Below are 13,843 nucleotides of genomic sequence, written 5' to 3' on the forward strand. Positions count from 1 at the left end.
TATTTGAAGAAAACAAAGACTTAATATAGATATTTTTCTTAAATTTTATTATATATCCTTTATTTATATAACTTTATATAAATTATATAATAATTATAATTATTAATGCTATATAATATAGTTCTACAGAATTAATTAATCTTTGATATATTAATTAAGCACAGTTTTTAATATAATATCAGACAATGTAGAGAAGCATCTACAAATAATAGGTTTTCAATATGTATCTTGAATGTATTCTACATCTCATGAATATAATGATATAAACTGATTCTCTGTTACATGGATTTAATTAATTGTACCTATTACTTGGGACACAATCTCCTAGGATGGAGTAGGAATGTTTTGGATTTCAGGGCCATACTTAGTCTTAAATTATATTTTGGAGATTATACTCTGAAAAATAGATCATATGGAAAAATAAATAAATATAATTTTATGTTATTTTTAAATTATTTTTATTATTATTAATTTTTTTAAAATGAGGAAAGCAGACAATACTTCCTTTATTAATACCAAAGAACATCACAGAAACTATTATTAAAACTTAACATTTAAGTTGTGATGCCTTTGGGCACAAAAATGACTTCAAACCTACAATATTAGTTCTTTCTCCTTTTCAAATATTCAGCCTTTTCTTCTAGAATATGGGAAGGACACAAGCCAGACTACACCAATGTTCCAAAATGATAACAGGAAATGGATTGTTTAACTCTCACGGGAAGCTGTTCCAAAGACCAAGGGCTGAAATAAGAAACCATAAGTCCAAGATCCCATTAGGTTATACCAGTGGTTCTCAACCTGTGGGTTGGGACCCCATTTGGGGTCGAACGACCATTTCATGGGGGTCGCCAAACAAGGCTGTCTGCCATTTTTTTCCCTTTTTTGGCCATGCCCCTGGCACCCGGTGATGTATAAGTGGTTGGGGGTCACCACAACATGGGGAACTGTATTATGGGGTCACGGCATTAGAAAGGTTGAGAACCACTGGGTTATACAATTTCACAGAAGGGAAGTGGAGAATATCCATCGGGCCTGATCTGGTGGGTGGGTATATCAAGAGCCGAGATGGCACAGCAGTTAGAGTGCAGTACTGCAGGCCACTTTAGCTGACTGTGTTCAGCAGGTCAGCGGTTCAAATCTCACTGGCTCAAGGTTGACTCAGCCTTCCATCCTTCTGGGATAGGTAAAATGAGGACCCAGATTGTTGGGGGCAATGTAAATATATATATATATATACATTGCTTACTGGTGTGCACCGCTTAGAGAGTGCTTGCACTTAAAGCGGTATATAAGTCTCATAAATAAATAAATAAATAAATACCACAGAGGCTCTGAATTTCAGCAGCTGCTGCTGCTTAATGCCAAATTGGTCAATAATACATCTGTGCAGTTATTAGAATGGAGTATGCCAACCTGGCTTTTATTACAGAAATCAGTTGGGTCTGGAGAGCATGAGATCCCCTTTCTAAAATGTTCCCAGTGGAATCTCAGGTGTGCCACCAATCAAGACCACAGGGCAGGGGAGGAGAATAAGAGTCTTTGTTGACCTGCTTCACAAATTGCTGGCTGTGGGTCCCTGATTCTGAAGATAGGCTTGTGAGAGGCAATTGTTTATACTACATCAACCTCCCTGCTACATAGCAACCTCCCTCTCTGAATTGTTGGACACCATCTTGGAATTGGCTCTGGAGTTCCCCAAGCATATGGCCCTGGGGGATTTGAATTGGCATCTCTAGAGCCAGCCTTGGAAGCATCCTGGTAGATCATAGCTACATGGCAGCTATGGGACTATCCTAGATTTTTCATGGCCCATAGTCTCCATGTAACTATGATCAAACATTGATTATGGTTTTCTTGTCAGAGCAGTAGCAATGTGATCTGGAATGGGACTTTTTTGCTCCCTTTGTAATGGTCAAATAACCCCCTATTGACCATAACATTTTCTTATGCTACCCTTATCCACAGGGAGGCAAAACCTATTCAAGAGGACTGATGGACCTTGTGGGGTTCCAAAGGGAACTGCAGGGTTGTTCCTAAGTCTCTGTTGCATAGTTCTGACAAAGACTTGACTGCTGCCTAGAATAGTATGGCAATTGGACAGGATTGTGTCTATGCAACCTCTCTTGGCCCATCACTCCTGGATCTCCTGTGGTTCATAGAAATGTGGAGAGTGCTAAAAAGAGTGAAGAAATTTTAGAATGTTGTTGGAAGAAGACAAGGGATGAATCTATCTGATCATGAGTTAGAACCACTATTAAGTCAAACTTCCTAGCAGTAAGACCAGTTAAACATGAATACTTCTCTGTTCTTATTGAATTCACAAAGTATTTCCAAATGGTCCTGTTTAGGGCTACATGGTCCATTCTAAGTATAGAGGATAGACAAAGATAAAGGTTCTTTCAAGCAACTTATCTTGACTGGGAAGAAATGCCAAACTACTAGTTAGAAGGGTGGCATCAGGCTACCTAGTGAAACAAATGTAAGGAGAAAGTATAGGGACACAGGGGGCAAGCTTAAGGAAACACAGAATCTGGAAACATTATTATTTCTCTTTTCTGGTTTGGGACAAATATTGCCTCATAATTTGAAGCTTTATGGATTCTCTTGGAAGTCTCTAATGTGCTTCTCCCAGATGTAGCATCAGTTTATAAAAAGAAAAAAAATCTAAACTGGAATCTGGGTTACTCTGAAGATAAAGTACCTACCAGATTCAGCCCTCCCCATCTGACTGGTGAAAGGTTTTGCTCTAATGTTTTGCAGGGGATAGTCAAATCATATTTTTTTAATTCCATCCAACATAAAACAGTCCAGTAAAAATCCTCAACATTAGATGTAATCTTGACTAAATTTCACATTAATGCTCTTATTAACTCCATTTTCTCCAGGATCTTTACCTACTAAAATACTTTGATTCTAACACATTAGTCAGGTTCTTGAAATAATGAAATAATGATCCTGCACTATATTCTCTCATAAATCTCATACTATTTTGTAGAATTATTTTTATTATATTTCTAAATATTGCCTACTAAATAAAAAGGGGGAGATTAATTTCATATCTACTAAATTCTGAAAAAGTCAAATGGCTTAAAATTCATATAATACATTCACAGGATGACTGCATGAAAAATTTAAAAATGTTAATAAGATTTTCTGTTGTCATGTAAATAATGAACTAGCTTTGCGCCTAAAACAAGAATAGAACTTTTGGACTCCTAAATTTCAGTTCAGTGCCTTTCTTCATAATATTTAATTCAATCTTCCTACACACATTAATAACAGAATAATATTATATGTGATGATCTGGTTAAGACATTAAATAATTCCCTATGCTCTTGTATGGAGCAGAATTTTGGGATCTGAATTCTATTACATTGTTAGAACAACACAGTCCAGCACCTGAGATATATTTTGAGTGTAGATCTAAGGACATCTTCTGCAGCAATTAATGTTGAATTGGGAATTTATAAAATTCATGCACTGTATAAAATCAGAGCATATAACTACTGGTACAAAATCAATGATATGGAGACTGATAGACTCCTTAAGTTATGTTTATTACAACAGATAAAATCTCAATTACAAATCTATTGGTTTATGAAATTGACAAATTTTGTAAGAGGTTGTGGCCTTCCTGTCTCTTTTGCAACATGTGAACAAGTTAAAAAAATAGTTCAAAGACATAGAAGCACAAAATGATAAGCCACTTTAGTAAGGCTGGTAACTTGAAATGACTTGAATAGACAGCTTTTAAAAGTTACAATTGCCAAAACATCTTAGGGAGATATTTATGCAAGTGACATTTGAACAGCTTGATACAATGGTCAGATATGAGAAGTTCCATTCTATAACATAGGATGGACATATCTGCATTTGTGGAACAGTAGACAGAAGACTTGGCTCACATACTATTTGATTGTTGTGAGGGTGTTAAGAAGGTGTGAGACAGGTACCTTGGTTCATATATTAAATGAATGACCCATTAGGAACCCCATATTAAAAGAACATACCTTATTTGCAGCCAGAATCTGAAAACAACATTTAATACAGCACAATACTTGAGTAAAATGGTTCAGATAAAATCATCATATGTGGGACTGATTGGGATAGACTGCAGGGGTGATATTGAAATATAATTTTATTTTATTTGTCTATATATTAAATTATTGTATTTTATTCCAATTTCATTTTAAATTGTTTTTATAGGATTTTATTAATATTATGTTCGTAACTCTATATTTTGATTTAGTCTATGGACTAATGTCATGGTGGTGACCGGCAATTTGTAGCTCTGTAATAAAGACTTTAGGAAACATGCCTGAAAGTTCTTTGAAGTGCTTCATTAGTTGGAACCTTTGACAACTAATCAATTAAAAAAGAATATTAAATATTAAATAATTCATAATATAATGTATCTTTCTAGGTCATTGGAGACAGAATTGTTGAAATAAAAAAACATTCTACCATTACAGAGTTTATCCTTCTGGGTTTCACTGATTCCCCCAAACTGCAGACTCTTCTCTTCTGGGTGTTTGTCTTCATCTATGCTGCAGCTCTGGTGGCAAACCTCCTCCTTATATTTATCATATCTACTTTCAAGAAATTCCACACACCCGTGTACTTTTTCATATTCAGTTTGTCCTTAGTAAATATATTGTGTGTTTCAATAACAATGCCTAGGTTACTCCAAAATCTCTGGACCCATAGAAATACAATTTCATTTTATGGCTGCATCACACAGATATTTTTCATTATATGGGCCTTGGGGTCAGAGACGGTCCTTCTGTCATTTATGGCTTTTGATCGCTATGCTGCCATCTGTCATCCTTTGCATTACACCATTATCATGAGAAAAGAAATATGTGTTGGCACTGCAATCTTTGTATGGCTTACTAGAATGATAAATATTGCTATAAATACTGGTTTCTTTTTGTGATTCCAATGTTATAAATCATTTTACTGTGATATACCTACAGTATTACATCTTTCATGTTCAGATACTAGCATAAATGAATTTATGACAAAAGTTGCCAATGTGGTTTATGGCATGTGTACCTGTGGGTTGACTCTAACTTCCTATTTTTTTACACTGAGGATTATCTTCAGAATCCGTTCTACTGAAGGGAAGAAGAAAGCATTCTCCACACATTCCTCACATCTCTTTGTAATCAGTTTTTACTTTTCTGCAATCATCTACACATATATAAGACCCTCTTCATTGTATTCTCTGGATAAGGACAAGCTTGTGTCTTTCATTTATTCAGGGATAACTCCAGTTGTCAATCCACTCATATACTCTTTGAGAAACAAAGATGTTAAAGAAGCAATGAAAATGTTCACTGGAAATCTCAGATTGTTTCCAAGATCTTAAGGTTCAACAACAAAATATTCCAACATTTCTGAGGAGCAGAAAACAATGTTTCTTCATATGTTACATACTGTACTTAAGAGTCTCATTCTGGTTATAAAAATACATGCATCTGTAGCCATATCCTGTAACAAAATTGGATTGCATATATTGTGTTATCATGACTATTATATTAGTACATTATCCTATTTATTATTTTCAAAAGACCATCTTATACCTTTTCTTCTGGGAAACCTTAAAATATAATGAAAACCTGAGTTTTCTATCATCATTAGCTATGTGCAAATATATCTCAGATAGAGGATATAGCACCCCTTTGAACCATTCTTAAAATACTGGAAGTTTCAGTCAGTACTGAAGTTTCAGTCAAGGCTCTGTTCTGGGCCCAGTACTCTTCAACATCTTCATCAACGATTTGGATGAAGGGATAGATGGGGAACTCATCAAATTTGCAGACGACACCAAGCTGGCAGGAATAGCCAACACTCCAGAAGACAGGCTTAAGATACAGAAGGATCTGGACAGACTTGAACACTGGGCACTAACTAACAAAATGAAATTCAATGGTGAAAAAAGCAAGATTCTACATTTAGGCAAGAAAAACCAAATGCACAAGTACAGCATAGGTGGCACCATGCTCAATAGTAGTAACTGTGAGAGGGACCTCGGAGTCCTAGTAGACAATCACCTAAATATGAGCCAGCAGTGTGCTGCAGCTGCCAAAAAGGCCAACACAGTGCTAGGCTGCATTAACAGAGGGATAGAATCAAGATCACGTGAAATATTAATACCACTCTTCAATGCCTTGGTAAGGCCACACTTGGAATACTGCATCCAGTTTTGGTCACCACGATGTAAAAAAGATGTTGAGACTCTAGAAAGAGTACAGAGAAGAGCAACAAAGATGATTAGGGGACTGGAGGCTAAAACATATAAGGAACGGTTGCTAGAATTGGGTATGTCTAGTTTAACGAAGAGAAGGACAAGGGGGGACATGATAGCAGTATTCCAATATCTCAGGGGCTGCCATAAAGAAGAGGGAATTAAGCTATTTTCCAAAGCACCTGAAGGCAGGACAAGAAGCAACGGGTGGAAACTAATCAAGGAGAGAAGCAACCTAGAACTAAGGAGAAACTTCCTGACAGTGAGAACAATTAATCAGTGGAACAACCTGCCTTCAGAAGCAGTAAATGCTCCAACACTGGAAGTTTTTAAGAAGAGACTGGACAGCCATTTGTCCGAAATGGTCTAGGGTTTCCTGCCCGAGCAGGGGGTTGGACTAGATGACCTCCAAGGTCCCTTCCAACTTTACTACTATTTTTATTATCTTAAAATCTTCTGATTTGGGAATCAGTATTTTTTGAGGGTTGGTTATTATAAATTGGAAGAGAAATTAAAGGGTTGGCTTGTGGGAAAATCATCACCTATAGTTTTGTGTGTGAAGCTCTATTTTTAACTTAGAACAGAAATCATTTACATGTGTTTTAAACCAATGGTTTCTGGACCACAAGTTTGATTGGTTTGGCTCCTCAGCTTTTCTTTATATTTTATACCACATTGTGCTGTTTTGATTATTTTAAGACATCCAATCTTTTGCTATATACACTGAATAAATATCAATACTTTCATGATGCAATGTTGTATATGGAAAGCTTTTGATATCTAAAAAACAATCATTTTTGCCATAGCAGATCATATTTTTAATTCTTTTGTACTTTGTACTGAAATGCTTGGAATTATTATGAAGTGACACCACAGTGAATGGGCAAGGTTGGAGATTTAGATGATTTTTGTGATGGTTGTTACTATTCCTAACATACATACTTTGTGCCTCTGTTTAATAAAACAGCACTTAAAAGATGTTTGAAGTAATTAAATTCATTTGAAGTTTACAGAAATCTGTATATTTATTTATAAATACTTTTTAAATGTTACATATAGTTTGCTTCTAAATTTATCAACTTCACTGTATAGTTTATTCCTTCAATTCCTTCAATCCACCACTATCCCTCCATTTTTTTTTAATATAAGTAATTAAATTTCAAAATTACTGCATTGATTTTTATAGTCAGGCTCTTGTAATTAAATTATTTAATTGGCATTATAATAAATAATGTATTTATATTGTAAATATTCATTTGAAGACACCATTTACCCTAATTTTATTTATTTTCTACAATACACATATTTTATTATAGTTCATTATACAGATGTTTAGACTGTATTTGGCATTTTTGTCCAACTATCCTTCCCAAGGAGTTATGATAGAGAGATGTGTTTTTGATATATTAAAGACTTTGCCACAGAATATAAGTTGTTTGAAGTAACACAGCATTTTGCAATTAATTGATTATAGTTTTGTCAATGCTAACAGTTTTCAGATAGTGCTCCAATAGTTTTGGGAGTCTAACCAAGGACCTATTTCCATTGGTACTATTCATGCTTTCTTTTGCCTTAGTCATTTTATTTCTGTTTGCAGGTCTTTATACGTTGTGATTTTTTCCAGTTCTTTCTCTTCTGTTCTGCTGTCTGCAAGTGCTGCAATGTCCACTATTCAGACTTTTTTATTATTGTTATTGTTGTTGTTATTGTTGTTATTGTTATCATTATCATTATCGTTATCGTCATCATCAAAATCTGTGTGTTATATACAGGTCCTTGTCTGTTTGAATTCTAAGTGTCAGAGCACATTGGCTTCTTCATTGTTTATTACTTTGTCATTTTGTGCCCCTGCCAGTTCTTGCTTGCAGGCAAATTGTATTTCAGTGCAAATACTGCAATGGCCCATTGTTGCTAGTTTGTCATGCCCTTGTCTATAATCAGTCTGTGTAATCTTTGTGCAGCAGCTAAGTAGGTGGGCCACTATTTCTTCAACTTCTTTGCAGAGACAGCATTTGCTATCTCTTGATGTCTTCTTAATTTTGATTTTGTATGCATTTTTTTCATAAGGCTTGGTCTTGTGGAAGCGGAATTATACCATATGTCTCCTTTTTCATCTTTCCTGCTTGTAGTCATTTTCAGGTCTTTTTGTATGCTTTGCCTGCTATTTTATTTTTTAATGTACTGGCTATGTAATACTTTGCCTTGACTTTTTTTGTTTATTGTTTATCTGGTTTTTCTTCTAAGTCAGTTTCATCTCTCCAGTGCTCGGTGAGTCCTCATTGTATTTTGGCTTCAAAGCATCTTATTCACTCTCTTTCAGACATCATTCCAATGTTCTATTTTGTTCCTTCACTGACTGGTGTACAAACATAGCAATTCAACAGTGCTTGAAATATAAAATAAAAAAGAACTTCTATAGAAAAGTCTAAAAAAAATAGTAGTGGGAAAGTAGCACTAGAAAACATCTGGAAGCCCTGCTTATTGTTCCAAATTTGGCAGTTTTACACACACACATACACAGAGAAAGACTTTATAAGAAATGTCATTAATTGGCAATTGACCAATTAGTTTATCTGCCACTGGTAATTGGTCTGTTTCAACCATAGCCAAAAGTCTTTGTTAAATGTATAAAATAGGTATTAGGTATTTCTAAGTGGGCTAGGGAGTGATGAAGAGCTAGCTATCATGCATGTGTGAAACTCTGATTCTGTCTGAATATCTATTCTAGTCAAACTTATGCTAAATTATACAATAAATTATTTCAATTTTATTCAAAATTGGAAGAAGAAATACCTATTAGCTGATCTATGTTTGTATCACTATTCTGAAAGATGAAAGTGCAAATGACTTGAAAATTTTAATAACAATATCGAGAAACACTACAAACAAAAAAGGGACTATGATGAAATATAAACAGTAAAATTTATAAAGAGACATAGGAACAACTTTTAAATTGGCAATGAACCTACAGAAATGATAGCTAATTGTTGCCTTTTAGGATTGACTATGAACAATAAAGACCAGAGAGGTAAATAATTATGCTGCCAATTGGTATTTGTAAATGAGCAGTGAAACTCTTGGATGAGATATTCAGATACCATGATGTCTCTACAAAGAGGCATACAAAGGAAGGTACAAGCAATAGTTTTCCCTGAGATATTTTTTAAATGTGAAAGGTGGACTTTGAAAACACAGAATAGAAAGAATGTTCACTGATAACACCCTTTCCTATGTCATGCATTCAGTCACTCATGCCCTGGTCATCTCTTGGTTGGATTACTGCAATGTGCTCTACATGGGGCTACCCTTGAATAATATTTGTAAGCTACAGATGGGACAGAATACAGCAGTGTGGTCAGTTTTGGAAGCCCTTATGATGTCACATGTAACACCGCTGCATTGGTTTCCAGTCGCTTCTGGGTCTAATTCAAGATATTGGGTATCATTCAATGCCTTTTGTGACATGGGACCAAGTTATCTGAAACACTGTTTCACCCCTATAGGATTTGTGGAGCCCATTCCTATACTATCATTGCTTTTCTTTTTTAAATTTATATAATTGCTGTAATTCTTAATTTAAGATTTTAATAGCTAGGTTTTAATACTACTGTAAGTTGCCCAGAATTACCTGAGACAGTGAGAACAGGCAGCATATACAGAACTTTAATCAATCAGTCAATCAAAATAAATATTGATATAGTTATAACTCTTGTAATCAATATGGGAGAAACTTTAAAAAAAGTTTCTGTGGATATGCAACTGCATGCAATACAGGCTTCTAAAAGTTATTTTCTCTCATTGAAATATCCAATCTCTGAAGAACATCGCTAGGGAACTGTAAGACAGTATAAAAGTAGTCTGATATGGGGACTACATATTCAGAGGAAATAAAAACTTGTTGCAGTTTATATGCAAACCGGTTGAATAGCCCTCCATTGAGCATTACAGTTTTAAAATTTTATAAGATTCTATTTATGTGTCAGTAATACTCTAATTTTAATATCTGCAAGCCTTCTAAAATCCTATTTAAGGCTAACCAAGTGTAGACATTATTTCAACACTATTGCTTGTTTCCTAGAACTTTCTCACCTTTTCAGCAATTTAACTACCTTGACTGATAAGGAACATTTGGAAACCTGGTTTTCAAACAAACAAACAAAAAAAAACCTTGTCAACTATTTTGTAAGATTTCAATGCCTTGAAAAAGTTCTGTCTCTGTATGGATTTCTTTCATTATCATCATGTATTTTGAATATATATGATAGAAATGTTTATTAATAGAATGAAAAACAGTCTGCATGCCAAGAAAGAGAATCTCTGCAAAAAATGATGTGCTGTTTTATTCCCTTGCATCACAGACTTGAACATGAAGAACACTTCCACTGTTACAAAATTCATCTTGATAGGTTTTTCAAGTTCCCTTGAAAACGAAATGCTCATCTTTTGGACTTTCTTTGTCATTTATGGATTGGCTATGGTAGGAAACTTCCTAATCATCCTAGCCATCAGTGTCTGCAGGAAACTTCACACGCCCATGTACTTTTTGTTAATCAATTTGTCTATTATAAATGTATGTTCAATTTCTATAATAGTTCCCAAATTATTGCAAATTCTTATAACCCAGAGAAAAACTATTGTGTTTCCTGGCTGCATTGCACAGGTATTTCTCTTCACTTTGACTTTAGGAACAGAGCTCCTGCTTCTTGCATTCATGGCTTTTGATCGCTATGCTGCTATCTGCCAACCTCTGCAGTATACAGTAATCATGAGGAAAGAGGTTTGCTTTGGGACAATGATTGGACTTTGGCTGATAGGTATAATAAATTCCTCAGTTCAGACAGGACTTGTACTACAGCTTTCCTTCTGTGATTCGAACATCATCAATCATTTCTTCTGTTATCTACCACCAATGTTCAAGATCTCTTGTTCAGACACAAGCCTGAATGAAATCATGGTTTTTGCAGCTTCCATTTTCATTGCCATAGGCAGCTGTACCCTGACCTTCTTATCTTATTGGTTTATACTGAGGAGCATCTTCAGAATCCGTTCCACAGAAGGAAAGAAGAAGGCCTTCTCCACATGCTCTTCCCATCTCTTGGTTGTCAGCTTTTACTATTCCACCATTATCTATACATTCCTCCGTCCTGCTTCAATGTACTCTTTAGAGGAAGACAAGGTGATTGCTATTATTTATTCTGTGGTCACTCCAGTCCTCAATCCTCTTATATACTCTCTGCGAAATTCTGATGTTAAGCAAGCTCTCAGAAAATTATTTGCCAGAAAATTCTTCCAGCAAGATCTGTTTTAATGAATTATTTTCAAGTCTCTTCATGTGAGTGACAAAAAATGTGCAGATAATTTGGTAACATGCATACTCACCATATATATTCTGAGGAAGGTGAAGGTTTTTGTTTTCTTTTCTCTTTATTTATATTACTTATTGATATTATTGTGAAGTACAAAATAAAAAAGTCTACATTAAATTGCAATTATATATTAAAGGAAGCAGACTCATCCATTTTATATGCTTAAATAAATCCAAGATGTGAAAGGAATAAAGGGGGATTTATGTTGGCACAGTGGTCAGAATGCAATATTGCAGATTAACTCATTGCTCACTCCAGGAATTTGATTCTGAGTGGCTCAAGATTGACTCAATCTTCCATCCTTCTGAGGTCGGTAAAATGAGAACCCAGGTTGTTAGGGGCAATATGCTGACTCTGTAAACCATTTAGAGAAGGCTGTAAAGCTCTGTGAAGCAATATATAAGTCTAAGTGCTATTGCTATTGCTATCCCATTTTAGGAAATGTAGTTTGAAAGAACTAAACAAATTTTCAATTTCAACTGCATTAAAATTCAGGCCATTCATCTGCCTTTTATTTTTTGTATCAGTTTACTGCAATGTATGTGATGGAACATACTTTTCCTCCCATTTCCATACAGAGTTAATAATAACTAAAGAGAGTATGAAGTATTGCTGTCCATTACTGTTAATATAGTAATAGTAATAAAGTTGGAAGGGACCTTGGAAGTCATCTAGTCCAACCCCCTACTCAGGCAGGAAACCCTACACCATTTTGGACAAATGGCTGTCCAGTCTCTTCTTAAAAACTTCCAGTGTTGGAGCATTTACTGCTTCTGGAGGCAGGCTGTTCCACTGATTAATTGTTCTCACTGTCAGGAAGTTTCTCCTTAGTTCTAGGTTGCTTCTCGCCTTGATTAGTTATCACCCATTGCTTCTTGTTCTGCCTTCAGGTGCTTTGGAAAATAGCTTAATTCCCTCTTCTTTATGACAGCCCCTGAGATATTGGAATACTGCTATCATATCCCCCCTTGTCCTTCTCTTCGTTAAACTAGACATACCCAATTCTAGCAACCGTTCCTTATATGTTTTAGCCTCCAGTCCCCTAATCATCTTTGTTGCTCTTCTCTGTACTCTTTCTAGAGTCTCTTTTTTTACATCATGGTGACCAAAACTGAATGCAGTATTCCAAGTGTGGCCTTACCAAGGCATTGAAGAGTGGTATTAATACTTCACGTGATCTTGATTCTATCCCTCTGTTAATGCAGCCTAGCCCTGTGATGGCCTTTTTGGCTGCTGCAGCACACTGCTGGCTCATATTTAGGTGATTGTCTACTAGGACTCCGAGGTCCCTTTCATAGTTACTACTATTGAGCATGGTGCCACCTATGCTGTACTTGTGCATTTGGTTTTTCTTGCCTAAATGTAGAATCTTGCTTTTTTCACCCATGAATTTCATTTTGTTAGTTAGTGCCCAGTGTTCAAGTCTGTCCAGATCCTTCTGTATCTTAAGCCTGTCTTCTGGAGTGTTGGCTATTCCTGCCAGCTTGGTGTCGTCTGCAAATTTGATGAGTTCCCCATCTATCCCTTCATCCAAATCGTTGATGAAGATGTTGAAGAGTACTGGGCCCAGAACAGAGCCCTGGGGCACCCCACTACACACTTCCCTCCATATAGATGCAGTTCCATTGAGGACCACTCGCTGAGTACGGCCGGTCAGCCAGCTACGGATCCATCTGGTGGTGGTTCTGTCTACCCCACATTTTTCTATCTTGTCAAGTAGTAGGTTGTGATCTACTTTATCAAATGCCTTACTGAAGTCCAAGTAAATTATGTCCACAGCATTCCTCTGATCCACTAATTTTGTCACTTGGTCAAAGAATGCAATAAGATTTGTCTGGCATGATCTATTTTTGACAAACCCATGTTGGCTTTTAGTAATGACTTTGTTTGCCTCTAGGTGTTCGTTGATTCGTTGTTTGATTATCTTTTCCAGGATCTTCCCAGGTATTGAGGTCAGGCTGATAGGTCTGTAATTTCCTGGATCCATTTTTATGTTGAATCTCCTTGCTTGAAATGTTGCTATACTGAACATAGAGGAAATACATGGTGACATGCAATATTTTATGTATGCATATGTAAGAAAGAGAGAACACTCTTTGCTCTTGGGAAACTTTAAGGAATATTTTGAATCTAATTTTCTTTACAATTATGTTTATACATGGCATGTATAATTGGTAGTTTTTTTCCTCTTATTGCTTGGCTAGAAACTATTACAACATGCATT

At 35.6% G+C, this 13,843-nt stretch overlaps 1 protein-coding gene and 1 pseudogene across 1 annotated transcript; both read left to right on the forward strand.

Moving 5' to 3' along the window:
- The first annotated feature begins 1,473 nt into the window (after positions 1-1,473).
- On the forward strand, positions 1,474-5,374 carry LOC120298066 (annotated as a pseudogene).
- Positions 5,375-10,148: 4,774 nt separating this feature from the next.
- Positions 10,149-11,853, forward strand: LOC120298026 (olfactory receptor 13G1-like). The gene has a single exon (XM_039321357.1). It carries the CDS (start codon positions 10,620-10,622, stop codon positions 11,559-11,561), a length of 942 nt encoding a protein of 313 aa, XP_039177291.1. The 5' UTR covers positions 10,149-10,619; the 3' UTR covers positions 11,562-11,853.
- The last annotated feature ends 1,990 nt before the right edge of the window (positions 11,854-13,843 follow it).

Source organism: Crotalus tigris, unplaced genomic scaffold (assembly GCF_016545835.1).
Source record: "Crotalus tigris isolate CLP2741 ecotype Arizona unplaced genomic scaffold, ASM1654583v1 scf7180000023738.1706062, whole genome shotgun sequence".
Classification (NCBI taxonomy): Eukaryota; Metazoa; Chordata; class Lepidosauria; order Squamata; family Viperidae; genus Crotalus; species Crotalus tigris.

What these genes read in the sequence shown, in the direction of transcription:
- LOC120298026 (XM_039321357.1), top strand. Translation starts at nt 10,620, where the DNA reads ATGAAGAACACTTCCACTGTTACAAAATTCATCTTGATAGGTTTTTCA.